Here is a 25,461-nt window from a genome sequence, read left to right as displayed (position 1 = left end):
CTTACCCCAGCTTCCTGTGAAACGATGCAGCATTAAGGAAACAAAACCAAAAGGGAGAAGTGAAACCCTGCTAAGGTTAAAGTAAAACTTTGGAAAGGCCACATTTACTATCATGCATGATTGCCATATTACTGCACTGCTGTAGCAAATAATATGAAAACAGTGGCACAGTCAACTTGTGAACTGTATTTTGGTGAAAAAATGAGCATTGCTGGGATAACACTTGGCTACGTGCATATACACCTTTAGCAGTTGGTTGGACAAAGCACAGTGTGAAAGCATTCAGAGTTTGTGTTAATTGCAAGCTTTATTTATTTGTTTAAAGACAAGCAGGACCTTTTCTACCCTTACAAACACAGCCTGTTAGATTACATGGCCTTATGTGCTGTGAGAAGTGAATATTCCAGTCTTTTGCTTTGCATTCATAGCAACAAGAAGAATGACCTGCTAGCCTTTGGAAAATCTAGATATTTTCCCCTATAAAAGAATGGTTTAACTTGTGATCTCAAGCTTGCTTTGTCTTTGTGCAGGGCCCTGTCCTCTGATGGTGAGGCAACTGAGCACCTGCTCTTGGGGGAAAACTTTTGTAGAGCAATGTAAGAACAGAAATATCTGACATGGTCTTTCTTCCCATCCATCCAAAGAAGGACCATCACATTCTGGCTCGTTATTGCAAGCAATAGTTTAGATTTGAATGGCATAAAACCATGTTTGGTACCTTGTAAAAGACAGTTTCATGCCATTACACACCTTGCAATATAAACACAAACCCTGAATGCAGAATTCTGATTCTTGGCCCAAATGATGGTACAGCAGTTGTTAAAACAACCAAGTGCAAGCAAAAGGAAATATTCTTTCACAGGGTCAGACTGCAGTGCAGATAGATGAGTTTCTCAGGTGGTAATGTAACAGAAAGACTTCCACAAAAATTATGTGCCAAGCAAAAACAATGTTCCCTAGCTCAATGTTGACAGCTTTGCAGTTTTGGATGTGGTCTCTTCAGTCTATAATACCCCACTTTATCCATTACCTTTTTCTACCTTCGTAACCAAGTAATAGTGAATTTAAAAGACTCTTAGTGAAGCAAACATTGCATTTGCTAGGTATCACTAAAAACACAACAGTGTCACAAAACCTAATTTGATCAGTGTATTTGTTTTTGTTGATGAGCTCTATGGAGAGGTATGATTTACCAGGCTCAGTTCTCATCTCTTCCTGTCCAGCAATATTTTTATCTTACTCTTTTTAGTGACACAGTGTCTTCCCTGGAAGATATTTTACCTTCTCTGGTTATGCCCATTTGGTTTCTTATCTGGTGGCAGGTCAATGATGAGCACACACGACTGGGCGTGTTCAAAACCTTCCTTGTTGCTAGGGGTTTTCGGGGAGCACTGAGTCTCCAGCATGAAGACCTAGAAAACAACAAGTTACATGAAACAAACAGTTTAGCACTTGCAGTGGGTCCGGGGGGGAAGGGGCTGGGAATAGGATTCCCTGCAGTGTGAAATATCTGTCATACTGAATTATGTTACAGTGATAGAGAGAATGCAAGGTATCCCCCCAGGCAGACCTCTCCTGGAGTATGCTAGTTTGGTAAAAAAGCAATGGGCTACCTCCAGACATCCAGTGGGTGCAGGGCAAAGGACAGACATATTTTTCTTTGAACCTGTACAAGGCATAACCAAGGTTTCTGCTGTCTGTATGCTTCTATCTGAAAGGACGACATATAGTGGAGACAAGGACCTGTCTGCACAGTAAGACAGTTGCACCTAGAAAGGCTGGCTGTTGGAAGGATTATTTTCAGTCATGAAGATAAAACAGACACCTAATATGCAATCCTTTGGGGGCATGTTGTGGTTTAACCACAGACAGCAACTAAATACCAAGCAGTCACAAACTTAACACATCTCACACCCCATCCCTCTCAAGGATGGGGAGAGGAGGGGAATCAGGGAAAAAAGATGAACTCCATGGGTTGCTATAAGAACAGTTTAATAATTTAAATAAAATATAGAAATATCAACCACCACCCACAAAGAGGGAGGAAACAAAAAACAGAAAAACAACCAAAAAACCAGAGAAATAAAACTTGCACAGTACAATTGCTCATCACCCAATGACTGATGCCCAGCCCATTCCTGAGCTGTCCCTGCCAGTTAACTCCCCTCATTTACATACTGAACATGACACTCTATGGTATAGGATATCCTCTTGCCAGTCTCCATCAGCTGTCCTGGCCATGCTCCCCACCAGGCACCTCTTTACTAGCAGAGGATGGAAAACTGAATGGTCCTTGACTTAGTGTGAGCACTATTCAGCAACAACTAGAACATCAGTGTGTTATCAACACTATTCTCATACTAAATTCGAAACACAGCACTGTACCAACTACTAGGAAGAAAATTAACTCCATCCCAACCAAAATCAGTTCAGTGGGAAACAGGGAAGCAACTCTCAATTGCTGTAGCTTCATTTTGTAGCTTCATAGTTGTGGCAAATCCTCATTGAGGAGGACTCAGGGAATGCCACTGATAGTGTCTACAAGAAAAGTATTAATGTTACATTCCCTACTTTCTTGAGTTCTGCATCTTTAAAACTTAATTTAAAACACATGTTATATTCGAACAATGTCTGCCACTACCACATTATTTGTGATCACCAATCCTGGTCTGTGAGTCCCAGATTTTCAAGCAGCATCACAGTATGATTTATCAAGTCAGAAATTGACACCAAACATCTGCTGGCTGTTTTAATCTATCTGCTTTCCCATGCTGAAATTGTCATATGGTATTTACAGTTTTATGGTACCCTGCAGGTCATTAAGTTCAGTCTGCTGTATTTCAAAGAACTTGTTTCATATAACCACTTTCATAGAATGAATAACCCTTCATTGTAGTCAAGAGGACCCTAAGAAGGTTGTTTCCAAGTTTGCTCTGCTGATTCTGATTAGGAGTTAGTGAATCATTTGTTAAATGTCAGCATTAACTTGTGGTTTCCAGTAACCCTTTTTCTTCTTTGCAATTTATACCTAGGTTTTTATAGAGAAAAATGCTTTGATAGGCTAATCAAATCTTGATTTCCTATTTTCATATCACCATCTCTGTTCTAGTGCAATTTTTGTCCTTTGAATGTATCATTCTTTAACAGAGTATTCAGAAATCTATGTGACATTCTTGATGAGGATTCACAGTGACACTACTTTTTCCCTTTATCAGAAACATCTCCACTGATGTATGCTAACCTGACAATTCTTAAAATTACATTACACAGTAGGCTCATTGTCAGTCCTTTTTAGATACCCATGCATTTTTCCTACCCTAGGCATCCCAAATTCCTATTTTAGGAATATTGAGGTTTTGGGGGTTTTTAATTTTGTTGTTGTTGGTTTGGGGTTTTTTTGTTTGTTTGTTTCTTTGGTTTTTTTTTTTTTTTTTTTTTTTTTTTTTTTTTTTTTTTTTTTTTTTTGGTTTTTTTTAGTTCCTGTCAATTTTTCTGAATACTACTATTAGAGAATTGATGTCAGGCTGGTGATGAGAAAGTTGTTGCCTGTAGGGTTTGAGAGGAAGATGGTGGAAAAAATACACCTTCATAAAGAAAAGCTCCAAGTTTAAAAGGTTTCTGACTTCCCCTGAAACACCTGTCAGTACCTGTTGTGCCATAGCTCTGATTCTCCAGTACTCAGCTTCAGCACTTGGCGAGAGGGAGGGGGCTGCCACCTTCACTTCACAGGCATCTCCACTAAAGCTTTCAGCACCGCTGTGGAAATAGCCCAGCAGGTTCTACAGAGAGACACAACACCAGAATTTCACTGTGTGTTAAGCAAATGACTGTAGCCATGTCCAGCCTGTTGGTGTAAAATACAAGATTCAGTGACCTTTCCCATTCACACCAGCTGCTCACCTGCCATCTAGCAATTAATATATTCAATGTAAAGCAGCTTCTTATGGATGCTGGTCTGCAAAGACTTCACAGGATTTTTTGTTTACAAAACAGACAGTGAATTGAAAACTAGTCTATATGGAGCATGCAGCTACAGCAAAGCAACATTGTCTTCTACCTAGTTTTTGTAAATTCAGAGGAAGAAATGTATGAAATGGGAAATTTTCACCTATTGAACTCTTCTGATTTTATACTGGCAAGGCAATTTAAAATAAGTCTGAACTGTAAGCTACCAGTGTTGTCTGTATATGTTTAGAAAAACTGATTTCAATCTCCACTGTTGATCCAAAATGTTTAATTGTGAATTGACTAATTAACAACTCGTCAAAAGTTAGTGCATCCACTGTGTGATTACATTTTGACTGACAGCAAAACAGCAGTTTTACCTTTACTGGCTCCAGAGTGGCAGAGAATGCATCCTGCAAGGCACAACATGCAAGCCTCCACATCTCTTCAGTAAAAACAGGCCCTGCTGTCACCAACACATACCTGCAAGGACACAGGAAAATGTTACCATGTTCAAGAAGGACCTAGACAATTCTTACTTATAAAGGGAGAAGGCTGAAAATCCCCATCTTTGGAAGTGCCCAAGACCAAGCTGGATGGGGCTTTGAGCAACTTGGTCTAATGGAAAGTGTCTCTGCCCATGGCAGGGGAGTTGAAACTAAGTGATCTTTAAGGTCCCTTCCAACCCAAACCATTTTATGTTTCTATGAAAACAGAACAAAAGGTAGCTAATGTAATCCAACCTCCTCAGTCGTTACCCTGACCCATTTTTGTGATTACACTATAGTTTTGACTTTTTTCTCCTTTGCTTTTCCTCTTTAAGTAGACATCTTTGCACAAGAACCACACACTGTGTAACTGTATAACGCAGTGCTTATTTTGATTATGATTCTAATAACCTGAAGACTGTGAGAGGTGCTAATTACCTCTAAAAACCTATGAATGCCAGGAGGAAACCCTTCTTCTTAAGGACCAATTATTGCCTAACTATATATAAATAATGTGCAAGTGCTTTTTCAGAGAATCATACACGTAGTGATGACTAAAATCACAGGTTCTGAAGCACACTGAAAACTGCAAGAAGAGGTTAATAAGTCTAAAATTCACTATTCCACTAAAAAGTGCTAAGACGTATTGTAGACTTCTTTTGAGATGTTAACCAGCTTACCAGTCCACAAGTTCTTCAAAGACATAGACATTTTTTGAATATGCTAAGAATGAACAGATTGGGTTACCTGATACAGGAGCAGCCAACTCTGGAAATAATTTCTGTTGGTTCTGCTACACAGGCTACCAGCAACTTGAAAAGATCTTTCAACATAGTATTGATCATATTTTCATAACCAATGTCTATAAGGAAGAAACACAAACTGCTTTTAACATCATTGCCTTTTCAATATAATTAAACAGTCTTGCTGCACTTACTGCTATACAGAGAATTTGCAAACAAAATTCTTTTTATGCAGCTATTGAAACATGCATCTCATCAAGCTGAAATAAGAACAATCCTTTTAAAATTAATATGAAATGTCCGAATTGAAGTGGTACAGGAGAAATTATCTTAGATCCTGTTTCTGATATTCTAGCTCCTTATGATCAAAGTCTTTGTATCTTCTTTTGGGAAGTATACCAAAGATGATGACCTTTTAATTTGAAAGGTAGCCCTGCTTTGAGAAGGATCCTGGTCTAATTAACTTTCATAAATGTCTTACAATTTTTTCCCCATAATTCTAAACCCTATAATGAAAAAAAATCCCGATCAGAATTTTTAAACTCTCCTCCTATTTTATGGTTGAGCAACCAAAAAAGCAATAAAACCACCTCCCCAAGCAGCTATTCAGTAGCATGTCACTGATGACAGTAGGTGTGACACTAGAATGACATACCTGAGTGTATGAAATTCTGAATGTGCTCCACTACAAGTTCACTGGAAAGGCCAATGGCATGCTTGAAATTAGAAGATGCCACATCCCAGTAAGAATGGTCACCATGGCTGCGATGGAGCCAAAGAGACATCGTGGGAAGAAGAAGATGTACAACTGCATAAATGCCAAATCCTGGTCCTTAAAATAAACACAATAATGGTTGTATATACTTGCTTACAAAGCCTACATGCTCAGTAAATTTGCTAACTTGCTCCATGCTGAAGCCTGAGGTAATGCTGAAGGAAAAAAGTTCTGAAATTCTTTTGTGGGATGAGAGTGGCAAAGCATTTTAGATGTAGTTATGAACTACATTTAGCCAACTGTTTACCTGCAGTCTTTCCCAGCAGATCTACAGGATTATGAAATTTTCTCTTTCCATTTCCTAGACACGAAGCAAACATTTTCTGAGGCTAGGACATTGATAGAGTACCACACCTCTTTATTGTGTAATGAATTTAAGCATATATTTAATATACTCTTACAAGATGCCTTTTGTCAACAGAATGATGGACTCACTGGAACAATTTATCAGCTCTGAGAAAATCCTTTCTCGTAGAGAATGTCTCTGTGCAGCTTTTACACAAGTAACATACTTTACAGAAATGGCTGAGGATTCTAAAAGGTTTGGTTAGGACTCCACTAGCTCACATTTTATCAAGCCCTTTCATTACCAGGTGTCTTGGCAATGTCCCTCAGCAACTCAAAGAGCAGATCCAAAGTAGGAGGCTGGTGCTGACGGGGACAGTTGGATATGGCAGTTGTTAATTCTTCCAGCAGAATAATCCAGACATTGATAAGGCCTACAAATAAATAAAGAAAAAAAGATTAAAAACCATGAGTAAGACACTGCTTGACACAGGTGAAACTTGTCCTCAGAAATTATGGAAATTAATAAATTAAGTAACTTAAAGATCATGGTTCTTTCATGTTTACTGTTGCTGTTTAATGGTTGTGGGCAACAGCCATTTTTGAAACGATGGTTTCCTTTTCCTTCCCATTTTATCAAGTTTGTGTCTTGTCCCATCCTTCCTCATCAATATACACCTTGTTCTGGTCATACTTTACTATTCCTACTAGCTCTGTTTCTTTAACCTTGTATAAAACCTCCCATATATATATAAATAAAACCTCATCTCATTACCTTTGCAAATGCTGCCCAGAATAGATTGTACTCCTTTAGGTTATGCATTAAAGAAAGGCTCCTGAGGAAACTAGCCATAATTTAACTGGCTCTATTTGGTACTCAGAACTGAAAAGTAAAAATGTCTCATGAGGTATGATCAGGCTGCCTCACATGTCATCTTTAGATGTTGAAGAGGTTACAGAGCTGGACAACTGCCAGAACAGCAGATAGGATACAGGTGAGCTCTTATCTACACTGGCAAACAGGCACCCCCTAAAAGATTACAGGATACAACTAGTATTCAATACAATTTTGAAGATGGTTAGGAATTGCTGCCCTTTAATTTTTCACAGATCCCTTAAGTATTTGCTAGTTCCCCACGATAACATGAACAAGTAGAAGGATCTTGCATATTATACTCTTAAGTCACCTTAAAAGGTTATGGGTTTATTAGGCTAAAATGTATTTTACTTTGGTTCACTAATAAGTTCATGTTCTCTGCCAGTGGTAGCTATGCTGATGCAGTCTGTATCTTAATGACATGCTGGCTAATTTTGTTCTAAAGGCAATACAAGAGGAAACTGTTTAAGATTCACTGAGCTTGCTGACTGCAAGAATCTTTCTAAGAAACAAGAAAAAAACAGTGAAATAATTACTTCTAGGTAGAGGATTTATTAATTCACACCACTTTTAGAGGGCACTATGCATGGTGACATTGTTTTCAGTCAGTTAGACTTTAATGATACTTCTGGATAAAGAAACAGCACAAATGACTCAGAACAAAATACGGAAATTTTCTAATCTGGGAGAACTGAGTATCTCTAAAACATTCTCTTGAAGAGTCCAGTATGAAATCAAATACAGTATGAAAATATACTGCAAATATGGCAAAGTAGGTTAAAACATTTCGCCTCATCCTGCTACTGACTTTGAGCACTAGAGTGCCAGTGAAGACTGCTTTGTGTTGTTGTAAAGTCAGTTTGCCTAGCAATGCTCTAACACCATTGCCATGTAAGTAACAAACTGGGTTAGGGCTTAGCTCTGATACGAACCAAAAGAAGGTTTATTTGCTGAAGGGTGATATTTCTGTTTACATCAAGAGATTGACAGGCAGAGTCAGAATGGAGGCAACTGAGGTGGGGAGACCCTAGATCAAGTTCCAAGTCTGATTCAAAGCAACATCCCACATCCCAGGTGAATATCCTAAAATCCCCCGAGAGAGAAAAACCAAACTAAACCCAATCCAGCACAGAAAGAGGTAAAACGTTGTTTTGTGAAAAACTAGGACTTGTGACTTTCTGGTTTCAGAGATCAGCTTTTCTCTCCTTTATCCAGGGTAGCAGGAACAGGACAATCCACGTGGTGTAAGAGTCTAGATAAAAGTAGGTACCAAGGGCCAGTCTGGTGAGGCGGATGAATGAAATGCAGTGGAGTCAGCCTGCTTTCTGCCAAGTTGCAGCTGACTCTTCATAGAGGCAGCCTGGTTAGAACAGCTCAGCAGTTCATATATTCAAAAGTGACTGTACTGCTGTGAAGGTCTCCTGAGCCCACAAGCCATAAGGCTGCATTTCTCTCCTGCTTGGCTCTTCACACTCTAGTTCCTCCAACACCTGATTGACCCACAACCCATATAAACCACACAAATAATCAGGAGACAAATGCTGCTTGTTTTTTCTGGAGGTCATAGTGTTTTTTATGGACTTCAGAAATTCACTGTTTATTTCAACAGACCACAGGACCTAACTTTGGAAACCATTAAACAATTATTCTTTATCTTTCTAGACTGTAACTCAATACTGCTATTTTTTTCTGTTAAAGACAGGCTTGCCAATACCAACTTTAAAAGGTTTTCACTCCTGTACTTCAGCCGTGGTCTAAAAAGTATTTTTGTGTTAGCTCTCAGAAATATACAATGGTTGTATTATGACTATCAGAATAATCAAAATAATTGTTAATCAAAATATTGTTATCTTTCCCTAAGAGAGTGGTTGCATTTTTCTTATATATGAACTGTATCTTTTACATAAAGAAGCTGATGGGACCTGAACTTCTAAGCTCTGTGTGTGCATGTGGGTGTGTGTAGACAACAAGGAAACAAACTATGAACTTTTTGCTCCTACAAAATTTGCAGCAACATGTAGGAGAAGCAATTGATTAGTTCTGCATTTACTACTTTCAATGCACTTACCAGTGTCATCATCAAAGTCAGAAAGGATGCACTCAATCCCATCCTCACTGCTGGCTGACTGCTCCTGTGCTCTTCGGGGCAAGTTAACCAGCCGGCCACTGAGGAAGATGGGTTTCAAGGGCATTTTATAGATTTTGGCTAACAACTTGGGAGGGTGGAGAAGAGGAGAGAGAGAGAAAAAAAGAGAAGGTAAATATCCATGGGAAAGTTTGTTAAAGTGATCACATACAACACAGGTATGCAAAATAAAGTATGCAAACACAATTAGAGGTCAGAAGTCTTGGCTCATGGACAAGTAAAAAGTTGTGGGTAAAGAGAGGGAGAGCAGCAATTTAAATAACACATTTCAGAGATGGGAGTGTGCTCTCTTCTCATTTGTGAAGGGCAAACGTTATAACTCACTGATGGTATCTATGACCTACAAAGCTCCATTAGCCATACTATTGCAGGGATACTACCAGCATTTAATCTGGTCTAAGTAAATAATGTATTTGCAATTCTTTTTTATTAGTCATTCCTGTTCTTCTTTCACTGGCAAGTTTAAAGGTATAACAAGATATAAACGGCTGGTTCTTTTAAAGAGGAGAAAATATTTCCCCCTCACTGTGAACTGGAATTTGTAAGGATGAGGAATAGCAATGTGGTACAAATAGCATATAGACAGAACATACATTAGCTATATACACAGATATTTACTAATTTTTTTTAGATGAACAAGACAGCAAGTTGAGTTTGGTATATCTGTTTTTTATTATTCTGAGTTGCCTTATTCTTCCCTTCTTTTCTCAGTCTGCATACTGAATCCACCCATTATTTCTGATTTTAGATATTAAGTATTTTCATCAATGATAGTATCCTTTGTTATGCTTTTGTATTGCACCCAGAAAAACATGGCCTGGGTGCAACAAAAAGACCAGGTGCTACAGAAGTACAAATAACATTATAAAACCAGACAAAAATTGTCCAGATAACCCTGGATAATAATATATGATGTGTACAAGGAGATTACAGGAAACATGCCAGCATTCTAATTATTAGAGATTTGTCCTGAGCTTCAGATATGTTTGCATGGTACAAATATGCTGTTTCTGCATTTCAGAGGGTGTGACCTGTTGTTCTTAAAATATAAGAATTCTCAACTTCTTGGTTTGGTTTTTTTTTTTCTTTCTTTTCTTTCATTACCGACACCGTTTATGATAACTGTTTAAATAAGAATGAAGTTAGCTTTGAATTATGTTACTACGAGGTTTTGAATATTCACATTTTCTCACATGCTCCCTGGGTGTGAGTGTTTTTATCTCCTCAGTTTTCCCTCTGCTAACTGGCCTGGAAGGTATGACATTCCCTCAGATTACCACCGTCCATTTGGCAGAGCAGGGTATTATCACCAGGGTGTCACCACAGACTCTGTTGGGCTCAGGTAAATCATCCAATGACTGATGCAAAACCTGCAGGTTAGAATTGTTCCCCAGGCCAGGATAAGATTGCTCATCATACCTGAGAACATCTCCTGAGGTAATCAAGTGCGGGAAGGCACAAGTCTGTAGATGCAGCTCCTGATCCTGGCACACAGTCACCCATTTCCTTACAATCTACTTCCCCTGGGACAGGAAAGGCAGCAGTGAGAAGGATGAAAAGAAGAAAAGAAATAAATAGAGCATTAGTTTTCTTTTCTCATTCAGTTACACCCTGATGTCTGAACAGAATCCAGAAAACATCCTTTGTTTGATCTTCTTAGATGACAACCAGGTGACTCCCACACAAACAATACTGGTCATAGTTTGTACACCAATTTTTATATAAATATATGCTTTAATAAACATATGCCTATTCAATATCTCTTCAGTAGGGTCTTTGGGACTTCTAATAATCATACATTATATTATCTGCCATATTGACTCCATTCCACTTTCTTCCATGGGTATAGGAATTACTTGTTCATATTCATCCTTTGCTCAATTACTATACTATTTTTTTTTCTATTCATTTGCACCCCACTGCCCTGGAAAATTTTTCTACCACAAGTTCTTCCTATTGGTTTATTTATTGCTTAAATACATAGTTTTATATTTTGTATACTACACTTCCTTCTTCTGTCTAATGCAGATATCAAGATCTCACAGTTTCAACTATATGATGCATATCCTCAGGTTCTAGTGCCTCTATTGCTGGCATTCCCAACTTCCATCAGCAGACTGCTCCTTTCGGGTCAGTTTCCCTTCACTAAGGGAATTCAATAAACAGAGCAGTTCCAAGGCATCCTGCTGCAGAGCTCCTCTCTGGATAACTCCATTCATGCCATCATTTTCCCAGTCTGCCTGTCTCCTCTCAGCTAATGTTCTGTCCACCTTAGAATATGTGGCTCAAAACCATTTTTCCAGTTTAGTCAAATACTTCCCATTCAGTGCCAAATCTGAACCGTGATTAAATTGCCTCAACTAACTGTGACTTTCTTGCCTTAAAAAGTTATTCCTCTTATAAAAAGCATAAGATAAATATTGAATTATTTTATTAGACCCTACTTTGTTCTCCTTTCACTATATTTATTTGCTTTTTCTATGCTCTTAACTATTCCTGCCATAATTTATTTTAAAGTTTTGTCTACTACTGAGATCAGCCAAGTCAGCCACTGAAGTTTGAATCCTTTAGTTGTACAATAAAATGCACATAGTACGGCACTGTATTTGCTGATGTTTCCCAGAGTACTATTACCTTTAATACAAAGAAAGTCCTTGCTTTTTGATACGTGACCACAGTGGGGTCAAAATTATCTCATGAAAGCAAGAAATGTAAAGAAATATATGGCAGGCTTTGAAGCTCTCCAGAAGAAACATGAGTTTCCTCTATTGGTACTGGACGTATAAGTTTATTTCTCTTTTGTAGTAGTAACTACAGTTACATCATAAGGTGAATTTGTCCCTCATTGAAATCAATGGTGAAATAGCTCAATGAGACAAGAGTAACATTAAAGAGTAGATCTGCTGCAGCTAGGTGCTTCATTTAAATCAAAAGGAGTTGCTTACAGACCTAGAAACTTCTTTAAATTAATATTCATATAGAAACCAAAAACTTTATTTTATCACTACTTAAAAGTTCTGTAACCTACATCCACAACCCCCCCCCCCAACATTTCAATGAAAAGTGTCAAATTCTAATGATCAAGGCAAGCCACGAATCACCAGCATGGGGGCAGAACGACACAGCACCATTTGTCTTTGCTCTGAGGGCTGGTGAAGCATGACAATTACTCTGCAGGGTCACCCTGACATGCTATGCCCGCTCTCTGCTGCCTACAGTGTAAAACATGCCCTGCTCTGTTGCAAACACTCCATGCTGTCTCTGCACAATGCCAGGCCATTTCTGCAATATTCTAGGTTTGGAGAGTTTTTTGTTTTATTATTTACATGAATGTAAGCAAGTCTTGATGTAAACTAAGATCAAATTAAGAAGCAGACACTTAATAGTGAGATGCATCTTTGCTGCTTGTATTACATAATTGAATTATCCTCTTCTGTGGGATCAAGTTTGACATATCATGACTTAATAGGAAAATATTTACCCAGTCCTTTGACAAACTTCATAAGGCACATAATATAACTGGTGGCAGCGTTGGCAAAGACCTGGATGTTGTCTGTGTTTAGAAATGCTTCAAAGACATCAAAGACCGGAGCCTGGCGTTTCCCTGCAGAGATAACAAAATGAGAACTCTTCCTCACACCCCCTTAAAAATAATTTTCCAACTATTTTTCAACAATTTAACTGAATCTGTAGAATCTTTTCTATTCTGGGTAGAGACAGAAAAGATCTTGAAAGTAAAACCTTCTCTTTCTCCTGGAGCAACTCGTGTAGCCTTTCACAGGAAGTGACAGAGATCTCCTCCTTTGCCCAGTCTATGACAAATACCAGCTTATGCCTGCTCAGATGGTAAGAGCAGGTTTGGGCTCTTGAACTCAGAAGCTAATATTCTGTTTGGTGTAGGTTTCTGCTTAGTTTCTGGTTTAGTTTTTGGTAACTGCCAAGAGGTCGTCAATCATCCAGAAAACTATTCAGACTAGAGAGTAACAAAATAGCCTTGCTTTTCCAAAGTAGATTATCAATCTTCAAAAGCTGTGTACACCAGCATTCAGCCATCAACCATAACAGATCTCAATAAGCTTAGGAGGAAAACCACATCTCTTACACATAACTTGTCACATTTAAACATACCTTCTAAAGAACAGAAAAAATGGGTTTTCCCATATTAACCCATTTCCATACAAGCAAACGCCTCTGTGAGTGATGCATATTCTTACAGAAATATGGTCTGTAATAGCACTAGGAATCTGAACCATTGTGATCAAACCTGGACAAGCACTTGCCTAGATTATCACATTAAGTTACCCTGATGTATAAGAGCAATAGGTTTCATACAATAGGGAAGACAGTCCACAGGAGACATGCTGCTTGGATACACTCCTTTCTTCACCAGGACAGTGACAAATGCTCAGCCAAGCTCAGTACCCTTGCACTGCTGTCTTGCTCAGAATTATTTAAGTAGGTTTGAAGCATTTCTTCTCATTCTAATAATTTGTTAGAATGTAGAGGATAAAAGGTCAGAACAATATGTCTGCTTTCCTTCCTAACCCAACTAATCAGTCAGATACTTCGGTACAATTCTGGAGTATTGTACTGTCACTGTTCAGTTTGAGCATTTAAATATATTGAGTTAGTTACTGTGTCCCACAGGGAATCAAAAGCACACATGAAACAGTGCAGGAAGTCCTTACCCATAGAGTATTCTCCTACAAGGTACTCCTTGACCTCTGACTTGCTGCTGCTGTGCACTGTTTCCAGGGCACTGAACAGGGGTCTCCATCCTGACTGGATCTGGGTAGAACACATTTCCACCAACTCTCCTATAGATGTGATCACCTGCAGCCAGTGTAGGAGGGGTTAAAAGAAAAAAAACCAAAAATCAGGACTGATATACAGATGGATCTTCAGAAGGAATGAGAGTGTCTTTAAACACATTCCTGGGCCTCACTATGACAGTCTAGATTAATTGATTCTTTAATTTTTTTTAGATAGTAGAAAATCCTTACTTAATTGCTTTAAAGCCAAGTCTACTGTCTCTGTGCTCTGTCACAATGCTGAGCACTCAGCATTGGGTAGGTAGGCAGAGCACCACCAATTCCATGAAGACGATTAAGGGTCAGCATTCAAAGGGAATTTGGGAAACACTCTCAGGTGGACCAAGGGCACTCCGGAAACCATTCTTATGGGCATGGAAACCAGATACAGACACATTGATCAGAACTGACTTGCCTGGTCTTGGACATCCTCATCACACAGCTCCAGCTGCATGATGCGCTCGAAGGGGCGGAAAAGTGCCTCATTGAAGTGAAAGTGAGAAGGCTCACTCCAGTCCATCAGCACTTCGGTGAGGATGTCATGGATGAAGGAGACAGCCTTCTGAGACACGTGTCTCTCCTTGTGACAGGCAGCCTGTAGGGAAAGGAGAAGTATTACACTGTGTCCAAGCAAAAAATTTGCTTTCAGTCAGACACTTCCAAGGGAGGTAAGCACTACATGCTCTGAAACCTTCAAAACAGCTTCACCACTGATGTGAGCATGGACTCCACTGTAATGAAAACAGGAGACTACTGCCATGGAAACAGATGACTGAGACTCTCAGCTGCCTGGAGGTCCACAGATTCATGAAAGTTTGCTGACAATTAAAAACACACAGAGCTAAAAATAAATAAATTAAATACTAAAACCCACAGAACAGAACTTGAGTGAAATGTCTTTAGTTTGGATTGTGTGACTATTTTTCCCTTCAAAAGGTAGCAGCTGAGTTGGCTCTATGTGGGAAAAGAAAATCTGCATACTTTTATGGTAAGAATTACGAGGATGCAGACCTTGACTGGGAATATAGGCAGATGGAGGAATCACTTAGAGCCCCTTGGGGTGGTTGAAGTTTTTTCACCAGACACATTGCATCATATTGCAGAAGTCCAACACCCTGTCCCTGCCCACTTTAGTCACTTGCAAGCACACTCCTTGCTGGTAGTATTGCAATATATGACACAGTGTATACAACACAGAGCAGATTTGACAATGTTGAAGGTTGTTATACATTTTAAGAGTTACCAAGCCCTCTCCATCTTTTCCAGCTTTGTTGCTTCATGCACACATTCCCATTTTTGTCCCCATTCCTACCTCTACAAGGTGAGGTGCCACCAGGCTCCAGCAGCGCATGAGGTGGAGCAGTGGGCGGGATTTACTCCTTACAATTCTGAGCATGGCATCACCAAGTCGGAATAAGTGAAGTGCACTTCTCCTGTCCTGTGTAGATTTTACTTCGCCTACAACAAAATATAAGAATAAATGGAAGCTAAGCATCAGCTGCTCCTCCACTCCTAATTTGAATTAGAAATTATTGATTAAGTGATTGATTAAGTGATCAATTATTGATAAGCTTTAGTGGGGGCAAGAAAAAGAAAAAAAACCAAACTCAAAACTGATGTAAAATACAGCCTATGCCTGTGTAGGTAAAAGGACAGGAGATGGACCCAAGTTTAAAGGTTACTAAATATATTGCAAGTGATCACTTTTTTTGCAAAACATATGAAAGACAAAGGCTCGGAAAAGTTGTGCAGAAAAGTTAAGCAAAGAGTTAAATAATTGATATTAAGACCCAAAATAGTAGTTATGAAAGGTTGTGGTGACATCTACAGGAAAGATTTTAAATTGCAAATTATTTAGCTTGGGTATTTAATTTTGTATTTCTTATTAAGCAAAGGATACAAAGAACAGAATCCGAGAAAATGCTTTTCTGTTCTCCAGTCACTAATACTTGTTACTTCCTGTTCAAAGGGATTAATCTTCTATTGTTCTTAGAAAATTTGGAAAGACAGTTCATCCTCTCATTTCAAATACATCTTTTATCTCTAACAAAAGATGTAATCAGGGGACATAATTTTTAAAATAAGAAATAGCACTTAATTCCCCTATCTTAATTTAAGTATTAAAATTACTGTTGATTGACGACTACATAACATGAAAAGAGGAAGTCTATTTATTAAAACTAGAGTTATGAATGTTGAGGTCTGGAGACAAGTAAGACCAAAAAAAACCCAAAAACTTGTGTCATATTGAGAAAATGACAAATAGTACTTCAGGGAGAGAGGAAACCAATTCTTAAAGATATAAACTGTCTCTGCCACAGGACAAAACAAAACCCGTATGACTAATGTAGTTTCTACAGGCACAGTGTAAATTTAAGTGAAGTTTTCTTCCTTCGTGTCCAATTCTTCTGCTCTATTTGAGACAGTGATGGAAACAACAATTTACAGGCTTTGTACTGTGAGGTACATGCTCTACTCTGTTGGGGAAAATCAAGCAGGACAAATCCCACTGCATTGTTCTCTATCACCCATTTCCTGAACACTTTTGAGTTTATCCTACTGTCAAATGTCAAACCTAAATCCACTGTCTTAAGTCCAGATTGACCCAAGTTTCCATACTGGCCTGGGTTCAAAAATAGAGCTGTGATAATTTATTGGCAGGAAACTAACATCTCCAAAGTCCAAGAACCAAATGAATGTCCTGCAATGTGTTTCAAAGCAGGTGTGGATATGGTCCCTGTCCAAAAAAAGTGCTCAATCTTATCTAAAGAGAAAAAATTGTTCCCACAATTCTAATAAGAAAGATTTATTTGACTACATACTGTGTTTTATTTACACCTTGAAATTTCAATTGGAAAAAATTTGTAGGAATACAAAGTAAGTCCTGTAAGCAGTACAATTGTATATAAAACACTCTGTACTGGATCTTCCAGTGATTTACCTGGCATTGCTAGCGAGTAATCAACTGTATCTGTGACCGAATGGAAAAGCTGGGCCTGAGAAGCCTTCTTGAGCTGGTAAAGGAAGCCTGCCAATGCCGTCAAGTTTAACTTGTCAGCAGCATCTTCAAAAAGCCTGTAGGTAAAGAACAGAATCTAACTGAAAAATTCATGAGATGCAGACTTAAATGTGTATGTAACAGGAAAACTCCTGTCTGTCTGTGGATTCTATGTGTTGCCTTTCATGAACACATTGGGTTATTGAGGGCTTTTCCATTTATGCAATGCTGCAGCAAGACTTTGATCCAGAAGCTTTATTAATTGGAGAGTTGAAAGTAGGTTGCTATGGGATCAACCAGAACCCTTTCAAGATTCAACTACAGTGCTAAAACAGAAAGTCACTTTTTCAAGTTACCTTAATGCTATAAGCCATTCATGAATCAGAGATCAAACAATCAGTTGAAACATGCCCAATCCTCACAACACAGATCATCACAGCTTCACTGACTTTAGAGTTACACCGGTTTGCTCCATCTGAAGTTACCAATCCTAACTTGAAAAAGAAATTAATTCAAGTCTTAAACTAAGGCTACAGTACCTGAATTGCTATTTTGGAATATTTTGCTGGTTTTGGCTGGGTAGAGTTAAATTTTTTAAGAGTAGCTAGTATGGGGCTATGTTTTGGTTAAACAATGACAAATACAAGCAAGAGTTGTTATTTTCAGCTGCAATGGGCTCCTAGGATTCAAGAGTTATAATCTGTACACATAAATCAGTAAGTGTGGTTTCACTGAAGGGGAGCTTCACGAGATTATAGTGAAATTTCACATGGTGATGCCAGAAATTGACAAAAATATGATTTTCTGTCCTTGCTTTTCATGCAAAGCTTTCTACAGTCCTAAGAAACAAGGGATTAAGTCCTAATAAACATTTGTACTTAAGTTAAAGGGTAGAAATGAAACCAGCATAATTAAAATTACAGTATTGCTATTCTCTAATCCTCGGAACCAAGCTATATTGTAAGCTTCTTAAATAAAAGGTATTTTTATGCCCAGAGTCAAATTTCTACAAGTAGTTTATGCATTACTTTTGGCTCTGAATCTACACATAATGCCTTCCTATGGGCAGAGATGAAGATGAAGAATGTCAGTTGGATTAAAAAAATAATTGCAAGGATGCAAACCCAGGAATTTTTCAAGGGTAGCCTGGGCTGCTTAAAAAATAGCAGAAATAATATCATTTGTCAAACCATGATGAAAGGACATTTAAGACAACCATTCTGTGACCCAACTTGGTTCCCTTCCTGCTCTGGACACACTGGGGAAGCCTGGTGAACTGTACACACAGCCCTGAGAGAAGCAGCTGCTCTCTGACTGACACCGGTCTTGTCAATCAGTCCTTTCCTGTCAGGACAAGACACCCCTTTACTTTTCTTAACTGAATACAATGCATCAATTTACATGCAAGAAATAAATCCACCACTCTCAGGATGAATTCAATTTGGTCGGCATATTCACTGCTGTGCACAGACATACTCAGCTCAGTACTTAAAGAGATGAAAAAACTCTAGGTACTTTAGAAACTGCTGTTTGTGACAAACTGCTGGTTGTGAAATTCAACTGAAGCAAGTGGCTGCAACGAACGAAGATTAGACTCACTGCAGCACGAAAAGGGCCATTTTGGTACATTTGGGAACAAGGATTCTGGTTCCTGACAGCAGCGCTTTTACCTGTCAGCCTGCGTGGAGAGCGTGAGAACAGCCTTGGCAGCACTGGTACCACACAGCAGACTGCCTCCACGGAAGTCAAAAGCTCTGCCCTTACTGCTGTCCTTGATGAGATCCTGGATTGAAACTGGCTGAATGACAGGATGGCTGCTGAGGGCGGTCTCTTGCTCGGGGGTCAGTGCCTGAGGAGCCTCCCCAGGCTCGGAGTCTGGGTGCAGCCCTCCGGGTGCCTGCTGTGACTGGGTGATGGTGAGGGAGGGCTGGGCAGCACCATCACTGAAGTGGGTGTGCTCCAGCGTGCTGATGTACTCACACACCCTGAAAACACACAGGAGCAGTGAAAAATTAATAAACACCCCAAAACAGCTCCTCCCTGCACTAATCACAGGACATTTTCCTCATGCCATAAACAGATGATTTCTAACTCTCAAGCTACACATAGATAACCTTTCTTCTTACATCCTTTGGCCTCCCATGTGCCTAGACAGCAAATAGTTTGGTGGAGGAGCCTGAAAAGCCCATTTAGGTTCCTGGGTCTGCCACAGTCTTCTAGTAACTTTGAAGATTCTAAGCATTGATTTTGTCCCTGAGTAGTGGTGGAAAACAGCACCATCTTTTCTTTTAGAGATACTGGCAGTTAATTCATTCTGACACTGTTTATACAGAACATTCACAGAGTCTGCAAAGCCCTTTTTCTCAGTCCCTTACCTTCAGTCAACATGGCATGAATTCTGGCTATTTTTGGAAAGCTGGTGAGTACCTGAATACATGAGGCCAACAGTCCTGATTATGGCTTCCCATCTCCAGACCCACATTAAGGACTGCATCCATACACAAAACATGAGCAGTGTGCAGGCAGACTCCCTGCACTTTCCCCATCTGCTCCAGTTTCTGCTCCACTTTCTGTTTCACTGCAGCATAAAAAATATTAAATAAAATTAGCTTCTTCAGCTTTTAAGCAAACACTAGTTTGTATACAGCGTGATGGCAAAGGATTACAGTCTGAAATCTATAAAAGAACATAAATTTTAGACAAAAAAAACCAAAACAAATCAGAGAAGCCCATTTCTTTCTAATAAACCTAAGGTAGCTTTAAAATCCTTTTTGACTGATTCTATATATATGAAAAAAAATCAATGCTAGATTGACACCCTCCACCCCCAAATTCACATCCTGTTGCCCACAGAACAGTTGCAGATTGCCAGAGACATTTCTCTTCAGAGATGGCCGACTGGATATTTATTTTTACCAAAATCTCCTTTGCCTTGGAAAAAAAATAGCATTTGTGAATTTCACATATATTTCCATACAAAAGGTTTCACCAAAGACCTCTTGTCAAAGCAAAACTAACCGTGATCTGAGCTACAACCATTTGGATCTATTTATTTTTTCTGAGAATCCCTGAAAAACTTTGTTTTCATGTGACACTGTAATGTAAACAAGTTTTGAAGCTCTCCAAGCTTTCACAGAACAGATCTGTTGGCCTCTGGCTACTGCTGCTGCTTCCTCTTTGCTTCAGCATAGTCTGGCCAATTCACTTCAGTCATGTACAGCAGAGCAGTCAAAAGCTTGTTTAAGCTCAGGCTTTTTCAGTTTTGTTTCCTCTACCAAGACACCAAATTTAAGTACTGAACAGGGTCATTTGTGCAACACTGTGTTTTGTTACAGGCTTCTTGCCATTAGAAATCAGATGTTACCAGAGAAATTTTGTGTACTTCTTCAAATAGCAACTGGAGACAACAATTGACTTCGACTTCCACTGAGTCTGAAATGGTGGTATAGAGATGCAGAACTTTTTATATGCTAAAAAGGCATTTAAAAAAGGTAATTTTTTATTCCACTTTAATTTAACACGATTCAGAAACAGTTTTAAATATCTGATGATGATGACAAAAGATAATTAAAGATATATTAACCAGACAGGGAGAGTGATGCAAACTCAGCTTACATTACCACTCAACACACAAAAATCCCCAAATAAGCTGTTTCTCTGACGCTCTCTGTTTGTACTAGTATGACAAGGTTTAAAAAGCACACGTTGAGAAATGCTGTTGGCTTATGCATTGTTCCACTGATTTCAGTTCCATATTGAATATAATCATGTAGTTACCTTGAGCTATAGCATCACTGGGTTCTTGGATTTCTTTTTCCTCTTTCTCTTCTTGGACACAGGAGGCCGCAGACATTTGGGCAAGAGCAGATGCACAGTTAGCAGCAACTCCTGTAAAACAACACAATTACTGTATGACCAACATTTTCTCCCCAATCCCATACAACCTCAACAAGAGGTCGGGTCAAGGAAAGTTGGCTGGATATGTTTATGTTGTAGGGCACTCTGTGTGTATTCCCACCATCCACATTCCTATCCAAATTGGGGCAAGATGCTGCATTTCTTTCTCCCAAACTCCTTCAAGGAAAGTTACCATCCTATTTTATGAGTCTGCAATGACATCCCCCACGCAGCATTACCTAGAGCACAGCTCAGCCGGGCTGCCCTCCTTAGTCCATCCAGGCTCACGCAGATGGAGTCCTTCTCCTTCTGGTTCTGCTCTTTGGCTCCTTCTGCTCCCAAGATGAAGGCCAGCCCCTTGGAGCTGCCTGCCATGCGGCCAGTCAGCGGGGTGGACAAAGTGTCAATCAAGTTCTTCCAACAGCCAATTAAAATGTATCGGGCAAAAGCAATTCCTACAGTGGAAAAAACATTACTATTATTACTACTAGAAAATGATACAACAGAAGCTTTATCATTAGTGGTAAAAAGCCAAATCACATTTGTCCTCTGCACGTTGAACTACCAATTCACATGTACGATGTACTGATATACTTTCTTTTTAAACTGTTATTCTACACAATTTATCTGCATATGCTTTTGGTACATAACAACCCCCTGCTGGTAGACACACCTTTACTTATAATACAGTCTTAGTACCTGCAACAACAGAATCATCTGTCCTTCGGTTTTGGGAAAGAGGAGATTGAGCTGAAGCAGATGACATCAATTGGCCACCAATTGCACTGCTGCCCAAGCCATCGATGTCTGCCAGAACATTAAAAAACATTAGATTACTATTCAACATACAGATGGTACAAGGAAAGCATGTCTTACTGATTCTGTGTTCAACTAAGTACTAGCACTCCTGACTTCTCAGGTGTGCTTTTTTGTTACTCTTTCTGGCAGCCTTCCAAAGCCTTGGTATAAATGTGAGCTGTGGCACCTTAGGCTTTGCCCAGTATAAACAATGTTTTGTTGAACAGGGGAGACATCCCACTCTCAAAAGCTGCTCTCCCCCTCTTCAAGTTACACAGTGAGCAGAACTTCCAGTAGAGATTTCAAGGTAATCAGAACTTGCCACACACTTAAATCTCTGCATTTCTTAGTATAATATTTCAAATCTTGCTAAATCCTGTATTTACCTGTTTCCAGACCTCAGTTGGAGTCCTCAAGATGCACTAGGATCCAATATACTAAATGTGATTTTTAGTAGACCTATGTAAGCTCAAAAAATGCAACCCTTTCTCCAACACAACAAAAGACCAGTTTCTCACAAAGAGTTTAATGTTAGGGACACCAGGTGATTTCCTTTCTAACAACTCCATCTCCACATCCAGGTATAGTTTTTTCCAAGTGTTTCTTTCATCTTCCCAGCTCAGCAGCTAAAAGTAACACTGAGCTCAATACAATCAGCAAAAAACTTTCAGAGCAGTGCCCTTTGATCACCACTTAATAGCTCAGCTGAAGCCAGTGTTGTCCCTGCATACACTATTTTAATTACATACACATTAAAGCAGACAGTGCATTTTATATCAGTACAGTATCATAGCCATCCTGCTGTCTTTCAGCTGATATAATTTGATTTTCTTCCCCTTAAATGAAGCAAAGGATTGCTTTTAAGCACTTGTGCTCCAGATTTTCAGCATTTCTCTAGTGCCATTTGGCATATCCCTGGCACAGCTCAAGTCTGAACCAAGGGGAGTCCAATCTGTGGAAGGCTTCCAGGATCAGATGCCATTATTTATATTTGTACTGCACTGCAGGCACACTGAAATGGCTTTGCTATGGCATCAAGAAAACAGCAGCCTTACTGTTTATCATTAACAAGTATCAACTCTACCAGAACTGAAGCTGACAGAATTAAGAGATGTTTTGGTTCAGTGAACAAAACTACTCTCCCTGTCTCCTAGAGACAGTTCTGATTTTTTTTTTAATCCTATGCTTCAAAACCACCCTGATGACTCAAAACGCTTAAGTACTTTCCACAGCTAGGTCTGGCTCCTTCTCTACTGATAATTCCATGAGACACCATGACATGCTGGTCTGTATGTAACACAATAAAGCAACGTGTCACTGTAGCTTGTTTTAGACACGTTTGGAAGTTAGCCTTGCCACCATAATATTGTACTGACCTGTCAGCATGCTGATAAGTGGAAGGCTGTGTTCCTCAGGGCTTCCCCAGTATCCAGCTTCCCCTAGCATGTTCCTTTCTAGTACCTGGTGGTACAGTTCTTCAACCCATGCCTGGGAAAATACCATCAACACTCCACTGGACTGGATCTGCTTCATGAACTCCTTCTGCAGAGAACCATAACACCCAAATGTCAGACAACAGTGTACAGCAGCATCAGCTGATCTACTTGAGTAAGGGACTGCAGAAGCAAAAATTAAGTTATGAAAGAATTAATGGAGGATTGCAATCTTAGAATTGTTAAGGTTGGAAAATATCTTTAAGATCAAGTCCAAGTGTCAGCACAGCACCATCACCACATTCACTATTAAACCATGCCTTGAAGTGCCATACCCATATGTTTTCTGAATGCTTCCATGGGCAGTCTGTTCCTCTTCCTTACAACCCCTTCCAAGAAAAGAAATTTCCTAATATGTAATCTAAACCTCCACTGGCACAACTTCGGATCGTTTCCTCTAGTCCTGTCACTTGTTACCTGGGAGAAGAGGCCTACTCTCACCTCACTACACCCTTTCAGGGAGTTGTAGACAATGAGAAGGTCTCACCTGAGCCTCCTTTCCTTCAGGCTAAACAATGCCAGCTCCCTCAGCCACTCCTCACAGCACTTGGGTCTAGACCCTTGACAAGCTTTCTTGCCCTCCTCTGGACTCTCTCCAGGACCTCAAAGTCCTTCTTGTACTGGGAGTCCAAGACTGCACACGGGATTTGAGGTGCAGCCTCACCAGCAGAAGGTTAATCCCTGCCCTGGTCCTGCTGGCCACATTATTCCTGATATAGGCCCAGGATGCCATTTGCCTTTCTTGGCCACCTGAGCACACAGTGGTTCATGTTCAGTTGGCTCATCAGCACTCCCAGGTCTTTTTCCCCCAGGCAGCTTTCCACCTACTCTGCCCCAGCCTGCATTGCCACACTGGGTTCTTGTGACCCAAGAGCAGGATCTGACACTTTACCTCATTGAACCTCATACAATTGGCCATGCCCCATCAACGCAGCCTGTCCAGATCCTTCTGTATGTCTCTGCAGTGGAGAATGACATGAACAGCTCTCCCTTCTTCTACTGCAGGTAATGCAAGATGCAAATCAGAATGACAGTTCTTGCACAGTGACAATGGGACGCGCTGCTCTCTCGCTATTTTCACAAGGTAGGAGTAGGATCTCAAATCCAATTAAAAGAAGTTGTGGCACCTAATGTGGCATGCTGAACAACTGGGCCTTTCTGACTTGAACAGTTCATCACAGATGAACTGGTCTCCAATTATTTACCAGAATGATCTCTAAGAATACTTTGGTCATGCTCAGGCCTGTTGTGCACATTGAATCCTCTAGAGAATATCCTGAGTCACAGATCTGCACTTGATCTGCTGCAGAACACACCAGAACTAAGGATGACATTAAACCCCATTTGTTTTTGAGGTGATCTAAATTATAAATTCTCTTACACTGAAGGTTCACCAATAATTATACATTTTGATACCTTTTTTATTTTTTCCATCTATCACAATTTTTTTTTGTTTTTCAGAAAACTCTGAAGCAATGTCTCTTGGGCAACAAAGATGAAAAATATGGATCCATGTTTTATAAATCACAGTCTTCAATACTATTTTTAAAAAGCCCAAGAAGCTGAGGAATTCCAGGTGTAATAAAAATCATAATTTCACATTACTAAGACCTACTTATTTTTCACTTTAATGTCTCATGTCTTCATCTACAGAAATTCAAATCAAGTATTAAGCAAAAAAAAAGTTGCCAGATGAAGGTATGTTCATGCACATAATCAAGAGACAATATATATCTATATCACATGATGCCAATCTATTCTGAAAATAGTTTAACCATCAAAATGACTGGGACCTTAATAACAATCAGTAAGCATCATTCCTTCCCACCAAATCACAGTGCAATTCAGATGCACGAGACTTATCATGCAAGATTCATAAGCAGCTTGGAGAACGCTTCATTTGCAATTACTATTTCTCCACTTAGCAAGCAGTCTGAAGCCTTTATGTGTGGGCTGGTTTATGTGAAAGGAAGCAAAATAAATTTTCATTTTTTAAAAACAATTATCCCATATTCCCCAACTCACCAACAATACAGGGGCTTGGGCAGGCTTCTTCCTGTAGTAATCTGAGTTTGCCAATTTTAGGTTGAGCAGCAAAGTGTAATGTGATATCACATAGAGACTGTCTGCATTCATCAGAGTCTGGAAGTTGAAATTTAGGTTTCCCTCCAGTCCTGGTGAGTGCATCATACCTAACAAAAACAC

General features: G+C 39.5%; 1 protein-coding gene across 3 annotated transcripts in view; it reads right to left on the bottom strand.

Moving 5' to 3' along the window:
• Positions 1-25,461, bottom strand: part of ARFGEF3 (ARFGEF family member 3) — an 85,432-nt gene that overhangs the window by 10,542 nt on the left and 49,429 nt on the right. For all 3 annotated transcript variants that reach the window (XM_088161644.1, XM_014879062.2, XM_088161645.1), the window contains 20 exons: positions 25,282-25,448; positions 23,140-23,305; positions 21,665-21,772; positions 21,205-21,420; positions 20,846-20,956; positions 19,496-19,646; positions 18,739-19,053; positions 17,012-17,145; positions 15,383-15,528; positions 14,486-14,665; positions 13,948-14,092; positions 12,741-12,863; positions 10,679-10,782; positions 9,182-9,326; positions 6,542-6,670; positions 5,832-6,008; positions 5,181-5,295; positions 4,326-4,428; positions 3,648-3,779; positions 1,282-1,412 (listed from right to left, as the gene is read on the bottom strand). In XM_088161644.1, the coding sequence (XP_088017770.1) occupies positions 1,282-1,412; positions 3,648-3,779; positions 4,326-4,428; positions 5,181-5,295; positions 5,832-6,008; positions 6,542-6,670; positions 9,182-9,326; positions 10,679-10,782; positions 12,741-12,863; positions 13,948-14,092; positions 14,486-14,665; positions 15,383-15,528; positions 17,012-17,145; positions 18,739-19,053; positions 19,496-19,646; positions 20,846-20,956; positions 21,205-21,420; positions 21,665-21,772; positions 23,140-23,305; positions 25,282-25,448 (2,998 nt within the window). The remainder of the gene's footprint in view (positions 1-1,281; positions 1,413-3,647; positions 3,780-4,325; positions 4,429-5,180; positions 5,296-5,831; positions 6,009-6,541; positions 6,671-9,181; positions 9,327-10,678; positions 10,783-12,740; positions 12,864-13,947; positions 14,093-14,485; positions 14,666-15,382; positions 15,529-17,011; positions 17,146-18,738; positions 19,054-19,495; positions 19,647-20,845; positions 20,957-21,204; positions 21,421-21,664; positions 21,773-23,139; positions 23,306-25,281; positions 25,449-25,461) is intronic.

The sequence above is a fragment of the Sturnus vulgaris genome, chromosome 3 (assembly GCF_052056855.1).
Source record: "Sturnus vulgaris isolate bStuVul1 chromosome 3, bStuVul1.hap1, whole genome shotgun sequence".
Classification (NCBI taxonomy): domain Eukaryota; kingdom Metazoa; phylum Chordata; class Aves; order Passeriformes; family Sturnidae; genus Sturnus; species Sturnus vulgaris.
The sequence above is the reverse complement of the archived record's forward strand: the minus strand, read 5'-3'. Positions and strand labels throughout refer to the sequence as shown.